General features: G+C 36.5%; 2 protein-coding genes across 4 annotated transcripts in view; both read right to left on the bottom strand.

The window, feature by feature from the left end:
- Nucleotides 1-8,005, bottom strand: part of Phtf1 (putative homeodomain transcription factor 1) — a 45,387-nt gene extending 37,382 nt beyond the window's left edge. Inside the window, exons 1-3 of one of the 2 annotated variants that reach the window (XM_076861563.1) lie at nt 7,505-8,005; nt 7,160-7,234; nt 6,267-6,323 (exon numbers count right to left, since the gene is read on the bottom strand). In XM_076861563.1, the coding sequence (XP_076717678.1) occupies nt 6,267-6,323; nt 7,160-7,204 (102 nt within the window). In that variant the 5' untranslated portion in view covers nt 7,205-7,234; nt 7,505-8,005. The remainder of the gene's footprint in view (nt 1-6,266; nt 6,324-7,159; nt 7,235-7,504) is intronic. The other variant, XM_076861564.1, reaches the window with a different exon arrangement.
- Nucleotides 8,006-10,146: 2,141 nt separating this feature from the next.
- Rsbn1 (round spermatid basic protein 1) overlaps nt 10,147-18,027 on the bottom strand; it is a 47,480-nt gene continuing 39,599 nt past the window's right edge. The window contains exons 5-7 of one of the 2 annotated variants that reach the window (XM_076862935.1): nt 17,243-17,410; nt 15,344-15,452; nt 10,147-14,731 (exon numbers count right to left, since the gene is read on the bottom strand). In XM_076862935.1, the coding sequence (XP_076719050.1) occupies nt 14,255-14,731; nt 15,344-15,452; nt 17,243-17,410 (754 nt within the window). In that variant the 3' untranslated portion in view covers nt 10,147-14,254. The remainder of the gene's footprint in view (nt 14,732-15,343; nt 15,453-17,242; nt 17,411-18,027) is intronic. The other variant, XM_076862937.1, reaches the window with a different exon arrangement.

Below are 18,027 nucleotides of genomic sequence, written 5' to 3'. Positions count from 1 at the left end.
TCTTATTTGTTATTAGCATATATTAACTGTACAAACTAATCAGTCTCTCTGCAATATTTACATACATGTATATATCATGCCTTTATCATGTCCACCTTTTCTTCTGCCCTCTGGCCACTCCTCCCTCTCAGGGGAACTATGTAACTATGTGGGATTAGGAAATAAATCTGGAGGTAGATCTATTGCCCCTACATATGTACTCAGATAATCCTATTTTCAGCTCTGCCTCTCTCCTGCAGATTTACTTGAGACAACTAATTCCCATCTTTCAGAATTTAAACACAGGGGTTTTAGTAGTTTCTTACCAAACTTCTTTACTACAGATACTTAAAGACTTGTACTTTCTTCACTGTTCATCTTTCAAAATTACACCAATAGCTCTCATTTAATGTAGTCTTTTCTTCCACTCTCAGCCCCCTTCGAACTGATGTCTTTTTGTTGTTGTTGTTGTAATTTTAGAGGGGTTTCAGGAAGAGATCAAATGTTGTTTAATGCACATATTCAAACTGTTATCTTTAATGAGGAGGCTCATTTGTCATATATCCAGCATCTAGCTTAAGAAACAAAACATTATAAATAATATAGCTAAAATAGCCTCTGAGCTTGACTAGCCTTTTTTAGTTTCTAAGGATAAAATCAAGTCATTTTCAAACAGTGGTTTTGTTCTAATATTAGAAAATACAGCAAAAAAAAAAAAATTCAAAAGATTAGAATGTTTTGCTCATTTTAACAACCAACAGACTTTGGATTTTACTATATTCTCAAATTTTAGAAGAGAATTTTTATTGTTTGCAGAAACTTGTGAACTACATTATGATTTTTTCCTTGGTACTGGTGTGATTTTAATGATTTTATGAGGGTATAATTTACATAATATTATTTTGGCTCACAGTTCTGGAGTTGTAAGGTCTAGGGCCATATCTGGGGATGATGGCCTTCTTGTTGGCTGCCCTGAGGAAGCACAGGATTTTCCATGGCAAGAGACAAGGAAAACATGGATGTATACATGTCTCATCTGGTCTCTCTCCCTCTTCTTATAAAGCCACCAGGAATCACTCATGGCAGCTCCTTTCTTATGGCTTTACCTAATCTGAAAAGCCCCTCTTTAAACACCACAGTCAGACTATATTTCCACCCTCTTAATACCTCATATTGGGGATGAAATTTCAACAAGAAACTCTGGATGACACTCAAACCATATCCAAATCACAGTAGCCGTTGGCAGTAAATTCCTGTTCCTACCTGCCATTAACAAGCTACCATTGATCTGTCATTTATCCTTATGTATTTCTAAAAATTTCATACAAATAGCAAGTTGTCTTTTGTGTCTGGGTCCTCCTTTCACTTGGCATAATATATTTGAGGTTCTCTCACCTTGTAGCATATATTCATAGGTTTTATTGCTGAAATATATTGCATTTTATGGATATAACAATTTATCCATTAATTGATCAACATCTGGATTTTTTTCAATTTTCAGCTATTATGAATAGTTCTATGACATTTGCATGTGTTTGTTTTTACTTTGGTACCTGGGTGAAAACGCTAGGTAATATGGGAAGTATATATTTAATTGTCAAACTATTTTCCATTTTCCATGCAAACCAGCAGTATACAAGAGTCCTAGTTTCTCCATGTCCTTGTCAACACTTGGTATGGTCGATCTTTTGAATTTTAGCTATTCTAACAGGAGTATAGTTACATTTCATTGTGGTTTTAATTTGTATTTCCTTAATAACTTCTCTAATAATGTAGAACATCTTTTCATGTGACCATTAGTTATTTATTTACTTACTTTGGTAAAAATGTCAGTTCAAATGTTTTGCCTATTTTTAAACTGGGGTACTAAGTTCTTTATATATTCTGGATACAGACACTCCAGTATGTGCAGGATTTGACTGTAGCTTTTGTTTTGACAGGGTCTCACTGTGTTGTGTATGCTGACCTTGAACTCCTGGGTTTGAGTAATCGATCTGCTTCTCAGCCTCCTGAATAGCTGAGACTACAAGTGCATGCCACCGTGCCTGTACTGTCTTTTTTTTTTTTTAATATTTATTTTTTAGGTGTAGATGGACACAACACAATCCCTTTATTTTTATATGGTGCTGAGGATCGAACCCGGGTCCAGCCCGTGCTAGGTGAGCGCTCTACCACTGAGCCACAATCCCAGCCCTGTCTTTCATTTTTTTTAATAATACATTTTGAAAAAAAAAAAAAAGTTTTCAAGTTTGATGAAATCCATTTTATCAATTTTTTTCTTTTATTGATGTGTTTCTAAGAAATCTCTTGCCTATACCAAGGTGACAAAGTTTTCTTCTAGAAAATCTACAGTTTTAGTCCTTACACTTAAATCTATAATCCTTTTTAAATGATTTTTGTATATGGTATAAGGTAAGAATCAAAGTTCATTTTTATATTGTGGGTTTTCAATTGTTCTAGCATCATTTATTGAAAAAATTCTTTTTCCTTCACTGAACTGCTTTGGCATCTTTGTCAAAAGTCAACTTGTCCAAAAAGCAGGGATTTATTTCTAGATTTTCTATTCTGTTCCATCAATCTATTATTTATACCAATACCTTCTATCTTGATCACTACAGTTTTATAATAAACTTTGAGATTACGTAATATAAATCATTCTACTCTGTAACATTTAAAAAAATGTTTATATCCTTTGCATTCCATACTAGCTTATCAATTTCTATCAAAAATTAAAAATACAGCCAGAATTTTGAAGGGATTATATTGCACATATAGATATAATGGGAGAGACTAGCCATTTTAATAGTATTCAGTCTTTTAGATCATGAAAATGAAATGTTACTCTATTTATTTGGATCTTCAGTTTCTCTGACACTGTTTTATTTTCAGGGTACGCGTCCTCACTTTCTATGTCAAGCTTATTCCTAAGTATTTTTATTCTCGTTGAAGCTATTGTGAGAGGGATTGTTTTCTTAATTGCATTTTTTTGATTACTTACTGCTAGTAACTGATTTCCATATACTGACCTTGTTTCTTGAGACTTTGCCAAACTCATCAATTCGTAATTTTTTGGTAGATGCCTTAGGATTTTCTAATTATGAAATTATATAAATATATTTCTATGAGGAATGTCATAGGGATTTTGATCAGAATTGCATTAAATCTGTATAGTGCATTTGGAAGTATGGTCATTTTGATAATATTAATTCTGCCTATCCAAGAGCAAGGTAGATCTTTCAATCTGTTAAGGTTTTCTTTGACTTCTTTCTTTAGGGTTCTGTAATTTTCATTATGTAAATCTGTCACGTCTTTCAATAAGTTGATCCCCAAGTATTATTTTTTGAGGTTATTATAAATGGGGTAGTTTTCCTCATTTATATTTCTGAGGATTTATCACTGATTTACAGAAATGCCTTTGATTTATGGGTGTTGATTTCATATCCTGCTTCTTTGCTGAATTCATTTACTAGTTCTAGAAGTTTTCTGGTGAAACTTTTAGGGTCTTCTAAGTATAGAATCATATCATCAGCAAATAGTGCCAATTTGAGTTCTTCTTTTCCTATGAGTATCCCTTTAATTTCTTTTATCTGTCTAATTGCTCTGGCCAGTGTTTCAAAAACTATGTTAAATAGAAGTGGTGAAAGAGGGCATCCCTGGTTTGTTCCAGTTTTTAGAGGGAATGCCTTCAATTTTTCTCCATTTAGAATGATGTTGGCCTGGGGCTTAGCATAGATAGCCTTTATGATGTTGAGATATGTTCCTGTTATCCCCATTTTTTCTAGTGTTTTGAACATAAAGGGGTGCTATATTTTATCAAATGCTTTTCCTGCATCCATTGAGATGATCATATGATTATTACCTTTAAGTCTATTGATGCGGTGAATTACATTTATTGATTTCCGTATGTTGAACCAACATTGCATCTGTGGAATGAATCCCACTTGATTGTGGTGCACGATCTTTTTGATGTGTTTTTGTATTTGATTTGCCAGAATTTTATTGCTTTCTCTCTCTCTCTCCCACTTTACCACAAATTGCATGAAAAGAAAAAATGAGCATTGTTGTTCACCACTATGTAGACATAGTTTCTGCTGAAACGTAAAAGGCAGGTACTCAACAAATTATTATTTGTTGAGGGTGGTGGTACCGGGCATTGAACTCAGGGGCACTTGACTACTGAGTCAAATACCCAGCCCTATTTTGTATTTTATTTAGAGACAGGATCTCACTGAATTGCTTAGTGCCTTGCTTTTGCTGAGGCTGGCTTTAAACTTGTGATCCTCCTATCTCAGCCTCCCAAACTGCTGGGATTACAGGCATGCGCCACCATGCCCAGCTGTATGAACATATCTTTAAATTACATTAAATAGTCTATAATTTGGTCAATTTTTTCCTAAGACCTAACTAAACACACTTTAAAACTATTTTGGCTTTTCTCCCCACCACCACTAGATCGTGAAACCCAGGAAGGCAAGAACCCCATATATCTTTTTCACTGTATTCTTAGCAACTGGTATGTGTGTGCATATTAATTAGCTCAGTAAAATTTTATTTTGGCTTTAATTTCACTCTTTCCACTGCTGCTAGATTAAAAAGTATACATTAAGGAGATGTTAGATTACCCTATGAGAAAACAATGAATGAAAATATGCACAATGGATGGAAATCAATTAAATACTGAAATAGATACTAAGTTCCTAGTATGAATCAAGATTTCTAAGTGAGGGATACAGACATAATTCCTGCCTTTGAAGACTATGAACACAGACAGGTTAACATAAGGAAGATATGTATCAAATGAGAAAATCAAAATTGGGTAGGGAAAAGAGGTTCCTTACTCCATAGCAAGAAGTAAAACCCTTTTAAGGATAAGAATCCAAAATCCATACAAACTACTGTTAATTATTCAAGATCACAAAGCTAAAGGTCACAAAACAAAATCTAACACCCAGTTCTAAGCTCTTCCCATTACACTGTATTTATTGTTACTATGTAGCCTCACAAAATAATAGGATAAGACTTACAGAGTTATAAAATAAAATTTATGTTTTTATCAATCGTAAACCTATCTCCCATTAATATAATCAAGGCCTGTACAAAACTATGAAGTTAGCCACGGGTACCATGTAGTTCAGTTTTCTAGTTGATTGGTTTATATGAAGAAATGCACTTAAGTGTTGGTTAAATGCACTTCACCACAGAGCTTTAAAAGTCCTAGTATACTATTAAGTCATATCCATCCATTGTTTTAAAATATTTGTTTTTTAGTTGTAGGTGGACACAATATCTTTATTTTTATTTTATGTGGCGTTAAGGATGGAACCCAGTGCCTCACACATGCTAGGCAAGTGCTCTACCTCTGAGCCACACCCCACCCCCGTTTATCTGTTTTTTAAGAAGTGTAAATAAAGGGTCTACAACAAACCTTTTAAAACACAATCCAAGAACAAGAATCTGGAAGCAAGACCCTGAATATGTAGATTTAAGTACTAATGTCAGTAGAGAGATACATTCTTTGGAGAACTAGCTTTCCCCCATTTAGACTGTCCAATTCCATCTGGCTACCAAGCAACAATTTGATGACTAATTTGCACCAACATCAATATACGTCATTAGCCCGACAAAACTGACTTTGGTATATTAAATTACTTTGATATATTAGATTACTTAAGCCCTTCTCTCCCCTTTTAAAAAGTAATAAACTGGCATCAGATTTTCTTGATTAGCACAAAACAACATAAGAGTCTATCTGCTCAGTTCTAAGAACTGAGTGTACAAAACTTAGTGTACAAAAAAGTTTAAGAACCTGAAAAACTTAAATGCCATACTCTAAACTGGTGATCAAAAAAAATGGGTGCCCACAGGCTGGATTCAGGCCAAAAAGGGATTTTTATTGGCTTGCACAGTGATGATGAAGAAGACAGAGAAGAAAAAGAGGAGGAGGAAGAGGAGAAGGAAGAGAACCACCACCTTCTTCTGGATATTCCACCTAAAAATACACATTTTCAGCTTCTCTTGAAAAATCTGACACTCTGGACCTGAATTGCCATGTATTAAAAACTGACCAGAGCTGAGTAACCATAGTCCCATTTATATGGGAGATTTGCTATGAGGTCACATGTCAACAGTCATTTTATCATTAGGCGTGCTCCATTGTTTTTCTTATAAACTTAAAAATAAAGAATACCATACTTGGTGGATAAGTGCAAATTTTTTTAAAAATAAAAAATATCCACTTTTCACATTAATGCAGTAAAATAAAGCTAGAATCAAAGAAATCAATTTACCTTAATCTGAGTCTGTTCGATTGACTTTTCCCATATCTGCTGATCATATGCTCCAATCTGAAATAAGGAGCAGGCTTATAAATGATGCAAAGGCAATCCTTGTATTTAAAGTCAAGCCTCAAAAGTTATGAATCTATTAAGTATCATTATGATGTTTGTAAAATGTTTAGGATTTTTAGAATTAGAATAAATTAATATTTTTTGTGTATGTGGTACCAGGGACTGAACCCAGAGGCACTCTACCACTGAGCTACACCTCCAGCCTGTTTTTAAATTTTATTTTGAGCAGGGTCTCACTAAATTGCCAAGGCTGACCTCGAACTTGGGTCGCTGGGATCAGAAACATGCTGCCAAGTGCCTGGCTAAATTAATACTTTTAAGGATCACTCCCTTCAAAAATCTTTAACAGCTGCATTTAAACGTTAGTTAAAAAGCAATAACCAAAATATTTCAAATTAGATATTATCTTAAAAGACATTTCCAATTCTTAAGGAAAACATCAGTAGGAATACCAGAGAGGAATAAAAGATAAGGGACAGCTCAATAAGACAATAGTACCGATATGAGCCCTACAGATACAGGCTTCATTCATGTCGTTTAAAAAAGGAAAAAAATTAAAATTAAAAAAAAAAAAAGGGTTGATCATAAGCAAACTTTCAAAGTATTGCTGTGGCTTGTGTGTGCAGCCTGGAGAAAGATGGTGCCTTGAAAATCTTATCCTGAGACTTGGAACTGGTTTTATCATGACCTTGTACATCAGATTTTCCCCTTTGTGTTGAGATGTCGTGTAAGAATACCCGGCATTACCAAACTCCAGGGAAAGTACCATGATATTCTTTGTGGGGAGCTTTCTGCAGGAAGTATGCTTCACAAATTAAAATGACTGATATTACCTTCTTTTGATACCACGATATAGCATCTCTCTCATTTGAGGCCATCTGTGTCTCCAGCCAGAGAGTGGGATTTCACTGAAAATGAAGGAAACCCAGTCGGTGAGTCCCTTTGGTGAAGGTTACTCTCCCAGGTTGGGTAGACTTGAAACTACTTCTCAGTCTCTCCAATAAACTGCAGTCTCTCCTCTGGCTCTTTGCCAGCGGAGAGGAACCCAAACAACAAACCCGCGCAGGATCCTCTGCAATATTTTGCGCCAGGGCGTCCACGGCGGCGGAGGCAGGGGAAGGAGGGAAGGGAGCTCGCCGCAGTTGACCCGTCCCCGACCCCCGGCGTCGGGCTCTCACCTGGTGCTCGCTGCCCGGCTGGCCGGCGGCCGGGACCTTCCTCCTCAGTGGCCCCGGCCGGGCCGTGAGGCCGGGGGCGAGGCGGCGGGCCCGGCAGGCCGCATCTTCCCCACGAGGCCGAGACGCCGGCGGGGCCGTTACCATGGAGACCGCGGCGGCCGCCCCAGCCTCGGAGGCAGCCGGCCGCCCTGCGCCCAGAGGAGGGCAGTCTGTTGACACAGACACTGCACCCTCCAAGTCCGACCTAGGAGGTCGCCGGACGGGCCATAAAATAAGCAAAGAATGAGCTGGAAAATGAAGGGGATAAAAAAGGAAGGGCCTTCGCTAGGCCGCCAGTCACTACAGCAACGGCAAAAGCTTTGGTGCTGGGCTGTAAAAGACAGGTGCAAAGGCCCAGGGCCCTGGAGGAGGAGCGGCAGGAGGAGGCGGCGACGGCGCGCTTCCCCTCTGGGCCGGGCCGGGCCCGGCGGGGCGGTGACTCAGCCGGCGGAGACCTGGGCGAGAACAGCTCCGCAGACCACAGCGCCGCTGGCCTGCGCTTCCGCTTTCCGGCTACTGCTGCTGCGGTGGCTCCGCCCCCGGCGCCCGGCCTCCCTGCAGAGCCTGGGTCCAGAAGCGGGACGGAGGGACTGCGGAGCCACGCTGCGATCCGTGGCCAAGACCAGCTCCCCTAGGTCACCCTTCAAGTCTCAACTTAAAAGTCATTTCCTCAAAAACGACTTTCCCACCCATGGATCTGTGGGAAGTCGGTTCCCATGTTCTAGGTTTCCAGTTCGTGTATTTGTAGTACTTACGTTTGTTTCATGGCTTATATCGGCTTTCGCCAGTGGGCTGCGGTCTCCACGAGGTCAGACTGCGGCCCGACACAGGCCTTGCACATTTGTTCAATGAACGAATGTTTGTGAATTTACGCTGCCCTGGGACGCAGAGCCCGACAGGCTTCCGCTCGGTGATTGTCTTCCTCTGCAGCCCCTCAACTGCTGTTTTCTGATGCTCAAGGATTAGGGACGAGACAGACTTAGGAATCTGCTGAAGGCTTTTTTCAGAATTAGGGAAGGTGGCGGCAGGTTAAAAATTCAAGCAGTTTGATAAAAGTCACAGAAGAACGATTGCATCCTTAAGTATGTAGATATGCTGGTAGGGTTTCAAGCAGCTTTCCTCCTCTTCTCCATCTATTTTCCCCACCTGCCATTAATAGCTAACCCTTAAGGGCCATTCTCTTTTTGAAGCTCTGTTCTTTGCCTATTTGCAGCACAGAGCATTTGAGGCAGGTAAAGCTAATAGCTAACACTGGAGAAAGCCTAAGAGGTACTGTATTAAACATTGTGTAGATGTTCTTATGGTCTGTTCAATAGGTGTAAAAATGAAAGTTATCTCCATTTTACTAAGGAATAAAATTGACTAAACTCCCACAGGATTAATCTTTTTTAATTATTTCACCAGTACATTGGTGATGGTTTCCTACTGCTTTTGCCCCTTGTCAGCTTTTCCCTTCCTTAGAGTTGAGTGTTAACAGTTCTGTCTAGTTTCAAGGCAAAAGACTTAACTAAAAGATAATATTCATATTTGTTTTTAAGACCTAAATAACATTAATAGCAATAATAGTTTACTTCATTGTTTAGCATACACAAGAGTTTTTTGGGGAGTGGAGAAACTGAATCAGGTAAATGGAATTAGGAAACAATCAAGTAGCAAACCATTTTTTCCGTAACCCTATTAGAAACTTTTCAATGCTTTAAAAGCCTGCAGAGCTGCATAAGGCATGGGATTTGAACCCAGAGCTGCACTCGAATCCTTGATCTGAACTGTGTGATTTTAGTCAATTTATTCAACCTAACAAGTCTGTTTTCTCATCTGTAATTACAGTTAACTTTCTACTAAAATCTGTGAGAATTAAATGAGATAACTTCATGTAAAGTGCTGGCCCACAACAGTTACTCCAAAAACATTCCCCTCAATTTCCTTTCCTAATCAGAACCAAGAGCTATCAGTGTTTAGGACTGCAATTAAAGAGAAGTTCAGACAAACATCGATGGGGAAAAAAAAAAAAAATCATTTCGTGTTACACAGCTCATCTGAAAAGTCTATGCACTGTCTTCAGGCATTTTCAAGAATATCTACAAATAGAAATCTAAGATTGTCTTCTCATAAGCATACATAACCAGCCGGGCACAGTGGCCCACACCTGTAATCCCAGAGGTTTAGGAGGCTGAAGCAGGAGGATTGAGTTCAAAGCCAGCCTCAGCAATGGCGAGGCACTAAGCAGCTCAGTGAGACGCTCTCTCTAAATAAAATACAAAATAGGGCTGGGGATGTGGCAGTGGTAGTGCTCCTGAGTTCAATCCCCAGTACCAAAAAATAATAAATATATATAAACCAATTCAAGCAAGAGTCCTGCCACATCACAAGCATAATTTTTCTTCATCTCAATATAGATGGGTTTCTCCTAATATTTATGACCTTTTGGGGGGGAAATAAAAGTCCAAGATTTCCTTTAAAAAAAATATAATACTACAGAATAGAGCTAGTGTGTGTAATGGGTGGGGCTGGGGTGGGTAAGGAGGAAGGGTGTCGGTATTATAAATACATGGTCCAGGTATCTAGAATTCACATGTGCTGTTCATTTTGTGGTGAAACATAAGTAAAGGACAAATCAGACTTTGTTTATTAAAAAAATACTTTACAGGAAAAAAAAACTCTATGCATTCCATTGTCCTATTTTACAAAGAAATAGCTTAACAATTTAACACACTTAAGACAGCTACAAAAAAGCACTGTTAAAAGGATTATTATTCACACAAATTTAGATTTAAGACTATTCATTAAAAACCTTTTAAAACACTTGTTAATGTCAATAAACAAACTAAGGCCACACAACGCAAATAGTCCGCCAGGCAAATTATACATTTCATCTATATGCAAAGACCTCTTAGATAAATTAAAGCCACAGGAAAAAAAGTCTTAGCTGCCAATCAAAATGGAGTTTAGTCACAGAAACACTATTACATGAAAATTTACAACATGTGATAGAAGTAGTACATAAGTATTTCTTTAGAGAGAATTGAAAAGTGCTATATTTTAAGAGACAGTGGTCTCAACTACATGCACAAGTGGATCTTAAAAAATTTATGAAGAAAATGGAAGGGCATAATATTTATGGAGAGATACTTGCTTTTAAAGCAAAAAACTTTCAGATGAGGACAAGTCCTTTATGCACTTAAGAAAAACATGTACTGTGCATTTCCTCTACTCGCATGACCAATAAATACAGCTACAACCTGTTTTAAAACCATAAAACTTAGCGCAAATGTGAACCTCTGGCATGTGCTACCGAAAGGTTCTTTTTAAAAAAATCTGTAGTAATGATGAAACAGACTTATTGAAGACATAAACTCAATTATCCTAAAAGTATAAATGCAAATAAATTTTAATGGCAAATATAGATGAAAATATAATGGGATTATATTAATGATCAAGAATATATTTCCACGGTTTTTGGAGTCTTGTTTTCTATATTATCTTTCAGTCTAGACAATAATATTTATACAGGGAAAGGCAATAAGCAAAAGTTTCTCCAGTCTTTATAACCTTTATGCCTATTAAGACTGATGATGCAAGATATCTTTTCTAAAGTTTAGTAAAGAATTTCATTTAATAAGCTCCCTATTTTCCCCCTACAAGAGCTTGTAATATTAGTCAACCAATAGTCCAACTGTCTCTGTAGGGACAGGGCACTTTCCAAAATAATGGAAAATGATGGACAGTTAAACAAATTTTAAATACTAAATAAGCAAATTAAAAGTACAATTAAGCCTAGGGATATATTTTTTAAAAGAGTTAAAACTTTGGAGGAGGGAACTAATACATAGGTTTTTAATATTATTGCTTTATGAATTTGGGATAACACTTAAAATCATAATCGTACTCCTACCATATCTTGGTAATTATAGAATGATTTCTAGGGCAAGGGGAAGACTTTTATCCTTTTTAATAGATACCATAAAATCATTCTATTCACTGTTGGGAATATTCATTTATTAGGTCTTTCTATAAGCACATTTTCAAAATATCCCTTCGCTCCACAAAGTACTAAAATGTATAGCCACATTCTGCAAGTAATCTCAAGAGTTGGCACAAAGGATAATATACCAAAAAGGAAGCTCAGCTTAAATTTCAATTACAACTTCACTGCCATCACTACTTTACAAATCAGAAGACGCCAGATTGCTTCATGCCTCACTCCACCAAACCAAATAATTTAATGATTCAGAAAATTGCAATCGTTTGTATCACTAAATAGGATACAGTTTTGAAAGCAGTAAGAAACTTAAAACTTCTGCTTTTATATTCATCAGTCTTTAAAGCATGCTATCAAAATCTAATACTCACATAGGACATTCAGTTTCCAGATACATTACTAGCTAAATGTTTCTCTCCATTCTATTGCAATTCTAACATACAATGAATTTATTAGTACATGATTTTTAAACATTTTTTATATTCTTTAATGTGTTTATATTGGAGGTGAGGGTAGAACGTTTTATAAAAGGAAAACGGGGATTTGCTTTTGATTGTAGGTCTTTGCAGATCCGCTGGTTCCTGAGTGATTACACACAGTGCTGGCTGTCAGGAGACAGTCTCCTTGTTTATTAGTAATGACCAGCTTAGATGACAGATGGCATCTGCTGGATGGCAAGTGGGAAATGGGGAAATAGGATCTTGGAAGACAAGAGAAACAAAAATAAAGACTTTTTGCTTTAACAACCTTGCTCTTCATGATTATTTTAAAAAGCAAATGTTGCCTGAGAAGAATTTTACTTTTGCACAGCCTGGTAAAGCTCTATGAAATTCTTCTGGACAGAAAAATAAAAATAAGAAATAACCCAAATCCACACACTTTGTGATTAACCCCCTTCCCCCAAAAATAACAAAAACACCCTCAAAGGTCCCTTAAAAACCAGTCTTGATAAACTAGAATTTACCCTAGAATTTATACACAGGATTTAAAAACACCCCTGCAATAATCACATTACCTTTCATATCATTCTAATTACCTTATTTACAAAGATAACTAAAAACCAACATCACTTCCAATTCATAAATGGTTTACATTGAAATGTTTCCCTATTTGTCTTCATCCTTTGTAACAGAGAATACATACATATACATATATATAAGGAATAATACAGATTCTAACTAATCACTGTAGTATTTGCTGATGGTTACTTTTCTATCTGTTTACACAGTGACCTCTATACTTTGCTAATATGCATTTAACTACACAACAATATTGCACAAAGTAATATTTATATAAGATTTAACCTATTTCAGAATATTTTAGAGAAAATTCATATCTGATATTTCAAAAGATGCAGCTAAGTTTTCATGGTGACAGACATAATAAAGCAGCATCTTTTTTTTTGCCTATATTAATGTAAATATTTCAAATTTCACCATCCAGAAAAAAAAAACAAACTTCAAATTGCACTGTAACCAGGTAGATACAAGAATCTGGTCTTAGGTGTGGGGAATACTCTTCAATAAAAACAAGGCCTACTGTATTACTAAGAGAAAGTATAATGTGTATCACATTAACATTCTAAAATAGAAAGTTAAGACCACACTAGCTATATGAACTGTGCCTGTTTGAAAAAAGAAAAAAATTAAATATTCAGGCACTAAGCTAAATTTAGGCTACCTCAGGATGAAGTCTAGTGCCATATTCTTTATTAGAAAATAGCAACATAGAGGTAAGTGTAAATAAACCCAGTTATTCATTCACCAGTTAAAACTATAAAGTGTCTCAAAAATAGATATTCAGCATGAAGAGATTGATGCCAAGTCACAAGAATATTTTTTCCCAAGTTTGATGCTCAAAATATGGCAGCCTCATCAGAAAAACTGATATCATTCTCTAACTTTGATATTTGTGATCAGTTTAGGAAACAAAAGTAACCACAAGAAATGTGAGGATGCTAGGAAGTGGAATAAGAGAATATCATATCAACATTATTTTGTTTACCCAAAATATCTTCCATAGTTACCATATATTCTAGAAGAGATTAATGAACCATGGATAATGAATGACCAAGGACTATTTATCGTTAGATTTTTTTTTTAATTGAAATATCCACTGAGCTTTAAATAACAGATACAAAAAAAGACAGTTTGGATCAGAAAGTGCTGTGCTTTCTCTTTTGTTAAGAAACCAGAGAGCCACTGAATTTTCCTTAGACACTACTTGTTCTTTGTGGTTGGAACAAAATAACTTACTTGCCCATGTACCAGATGCAGGAATTCTCCTGCAACCCATGCCATTTTTACTGAAGAAATTGAATATGTGCCATAAAGACACAATACTAAACAATAAATCCGATTTCTATCATAGAAACAGCAAACATGGCAAGAGGCAAGGCAAGATAAAATTAAGGGAAGTAATAATTTAGGAACTAAATCTGTTATTCCAGAGAATTCTCATTTTGATTTGAAGAAGAGATTGAATTGTTACCTCACACCTTAAAACAGAAAGTAGCAGCAGACCCACTATTACATACTGTACTAACGGGATAAGATACAACTCTTTGCATAATCTGTGTAAAAAAGATATGCTTGACATTTGTGGAATGTCATTTCTCTTTATAGAATTATAGGCAAGATTTCTCCAATAAAACTTAACTTAAGCCAGTTATAAAACTATAACTTCACATCAAAATTTAAAAAAGTTAAAAAATGTGTTTGAATATGTACATGTCACACAGGAGTGCCTGAATGTTCCTGCAGATTGTGTTGCTGGTTAGAGTCTAGTCTACTTTCCACCTTTAAAACTGGAATAGGCTGAGTCTTCTGATCTTGCTGTAGATGGTGAAGTTCTGATGAAGATGGGAAGGACGATGAAGCAGTTGTCAAAAGCTGCATCTCTGAGCATGTGTCCTCAGATTCAGTTTTTATCCTCACACACTGGGAGTCAACTTCTAATTCTCGCTTTCCAGTTAAACCACAGTCCACGTTAGAATTGCTTTCTGTGTTTTGAGTGGCTTCCACAACAGGGTGGTACTGTTTAAGCCTTATATGCCAGGCTAAGCTGCACACTGCTGACACTGTTTTGAACTGATGAATAACATTTCTAGGGATGAAGTAGATATCATTGTCGCATAGCTGAATTCTAGCATAACGAATGCCTTCCCGTCTCATTTGGTTTAGTTTAGCTTCATCCACCCACTGCACACACTAAAGAAAGGCAAAAAGTTACATAAGACTTTAACATATGTAACAATTCTTTCAAATAAAGCATTATAATTGGCATAGGAAAACAGTGATAAAATGTGTTATAAACAACAATTTAAGCAATACTAAATGAGACTAACTTTCTAAAATGTTTTATTGGGAAACATTTTTCCTCTCTTTTTAGTAACAAAGAGCAGATTAAAGTGAGATGGCCTATATGGAATCATTTAAAAAAATACTTGAAAGTGTAGCTAAATATCAATATTCTTTGCTTCACATAAAGGCAAAATTTTATCTCCTCCTTTAGTTTCTTTCAATCTTTTTGCTGAGGGCCCACAGTGCAATAAGGTTAACATGTGAGACAACTCATGGCCAGAACTGAGCACCCTGGATCCTCTGACCATTACAGATCCACCTGGCATCCCAAAGATTAAAAGGATCTCAAGCATTTTGCTTGGGAAATTGTTTTAATGATGTCTCTAGTGCCTCCCCTAGCCCCAAGAAAAATTAAATTCACTATCCTATGTATCCAGTTATAAGGCAAAACTCAAAATGGGTATGGATACTTATTTTCAATATCTCACACAAAGAATAATAAAAAGCAAGGGTTATTACCTGGGAAACTGGAGGTTCATGGAGGTCTAACTGAAGTCTCTGTACAACATCAGTAAAATCCTCAGCGTGAAAACAAATCACATCTTTGGTTATGCGAGGTTGGTCACTCCTATTATTAACAAAAATTAATGTTTTAGGGATAAGCATCCACAACGAAAAGCAATGACAAATTTTAGTCTCCCGGTTCCTGGAACTGCTACTACTAGCAAAGAAATTCAAGGTACAACAACTTCTTGCTTCTTGAGATCAATTTTCAAAAATAAAAACAAACGAAGAAAATTATTATTTTTTTTTAAATCACGTTAAGAGGCTGAGATTGTGGCTCAGTGGCAGAGTACTTGCCTCGCATGTGTGAGGCACTGGATTCAATCCTGAGCACCACATAAAAATAAATAGATAAATAATAAGTATTGTGTCCATCTACAACTAAAAAATAAATCACATTAGTTGTTATAAAATTTTTTAAATGCCTGGAAAGAATAGTTTTATTCTAAATGAGATAAATTTGCAATTCTCTTACTAGTTTGTATTTCTCTGTCCTGAATCTGTTAAGATTGGGTTCCATCTGAATGTAAAATAGTGTAGCCAGTATGAAAACCAGTTTGGCAGCTCCTCAAAACATTAAAAATAGAATTACCATATGATCCAAGAACTCTATGTCTGGGTATATACCCAAAAGAACTGAAATTGAAAGAGAGATTAGTACACCCACATCCAGAATCAAATAGCCAAAAGATGGAAGCAGTCCAAGAATCTACTAATCAATTAACAAAATGTGTGTGTGGAGGGGGGTGGGGTAGACTGCACTCAGTCTTAAAAAGGAAGGAGATTCCAATACTTGCTACAACATGGATGAACCTTGAGGACATTATAAGAAAAATAAACCAGTCACAAAAAGACAAATATTATATGATTCCACTTATATGAGATATTCAAGTAGTTAAGTTTAAAGAAACAGAAAGTAGTTACCAGAGGCCAGTCACAGAGCCACCACCAAGGACTCAGCAGCCTCTACCTTGAGCCCCTAGGCTTCCAGACACCTTGCCCCTTCACCATCCCAACCCACCCCCACCTGCCTTCTCCTGCAGATTTCATCAAGCCGTTTCCACCAAGGAAAAGGAATCATATGCCCACTACCCAGAACCTTCACTCTTTTGACCCCCTTGCTGATGCAAGTAAGGATGATGACCTGCTTCCTGCTGGCACTGGGGATTATATCCATATAAGAATTCAAAAGAGAAGTGTCAGGAAGATCTTTACTGTCCAAGGAATCATGATGATTACAATAAAAAGAAATTAGTGAAGATGTTTAAGAAGATGTTTAAGATGGCACTATAATTGAGTATCCAGAATATGGAGAAGTAATTCAGCTACATATAGGGTGACCAGTGCAAGAACTATGCCAGTTCCTGATAAAGACTGGACTGGCTAAGGATGATCAACTGAAGGTTCATGGGTTTTAAGTTCTTGTGGCTCACTGAAGCTTAAGTTAGGATTGATTTCCTTGCAATGAGTAGAATTTTCCTTCTGTCCTTTGTCACAGGTTTAAAAACCTCACAGCTTGTATAATGTAACCATTTGGGGTCTGCTTTTAATTTGGACTAGTATAATACCTTTATGCAATCAACTGAAAAGAGCTGGAGAAGAAAAAAAAAGTTACCAGAGTCAGGGGATGAGGGGAAAAAAGGGAGTGAGTTGTTGGACATAGAGTTTCAGTTCTACAAGATGAAAAAGTTCTGGAGATTTGTTTCACAATAATGTGATTATAATTCATAGTAATGGACATACATTTAAAAAATGTTAAACTTCCCATATAGTTTAAGAATGGTTTCTACCCAGTCTTTCAAAGAGAGTCCCCATCTTCCTAGACAACATCACAGTTAAGTTCCATTAACTTACCATTCGCCAAACTGTACAGCTTTCAAAACCCCAACAGCAGCCGTACTCTGCCAGTCAAACCCCTGACCTACATGATCAGCATGAGCTCTTGTCCTATCTTCAAAGAGGACTTCCCGGGGTTCACTGGTCCGAGGTAGGTACTGGAGATTTTTAATTTCATTCATTGATCTAGAGTTGATTTTATTATGAAGTAAGGAGAAACAAGAAGGAAACAAGCAAAAATTAATAGCAATAAGGTGGAAAAAGTGCTGAAATACTAGGTTAAAATAAGATTAGGGCTGAGAGGGGTAGGATGATTTTGATCATTAGCATTTATACTATATTGATTAATATAATTTCCTTCCTTTCCTTGTATACCCATAAAAAAAAAAGCTGTATATCTGATTAGAACCAAATGTAGTACATGAACATATAACATTTGAATGTCTAGCAACAGAAAATATAATTCAAAGTTTAAGTTTTACCTCAGCCAACTCTTTTCTAATTCTTAAAACAATCTCTTAGATCTTTAATTCAATATGGCAACGGGGCATCCATGAGACCTCCTTCCATGTTATAATGAAAGTAAAATGGTTCAAAATAATGTTGGGAAGAGTTTTGATGGGGGAACTGATGGGAATATAGGTGAAATAGAATTAGTTGTGAGTTGTTAACTGTTGATACTGAAGGCATGGAAGTTTACTATATTCTGTTTTTAATGTATTCAAAATTTTCTAAATAAAACAATCTAGAGGTGATAGTAAAAGAATGAATAAAAAGAAAGGAATTAGGGAGTGAGCAGTATC

Source organism: Callospermophilus lateralis, chromosome 7 (genome assembly GCF_048772815.1).
Source record: "Callospermophilus lateralis isolate mCalLat2 chromosome 7, mCalLat2.hap1, whole genome shotgun sequence".
NCBI lineage: Eukaryota > Metazoa > Chordata > Mammalia > Rodentia > Sciuridae > Callospermophilus > Callospermophilus lateralis.
The sequence above is the reverse complement of the archived record's forward strand: the minus strand, read 5'-3'. Positions and strand labels throughout refer to the sequence as shown.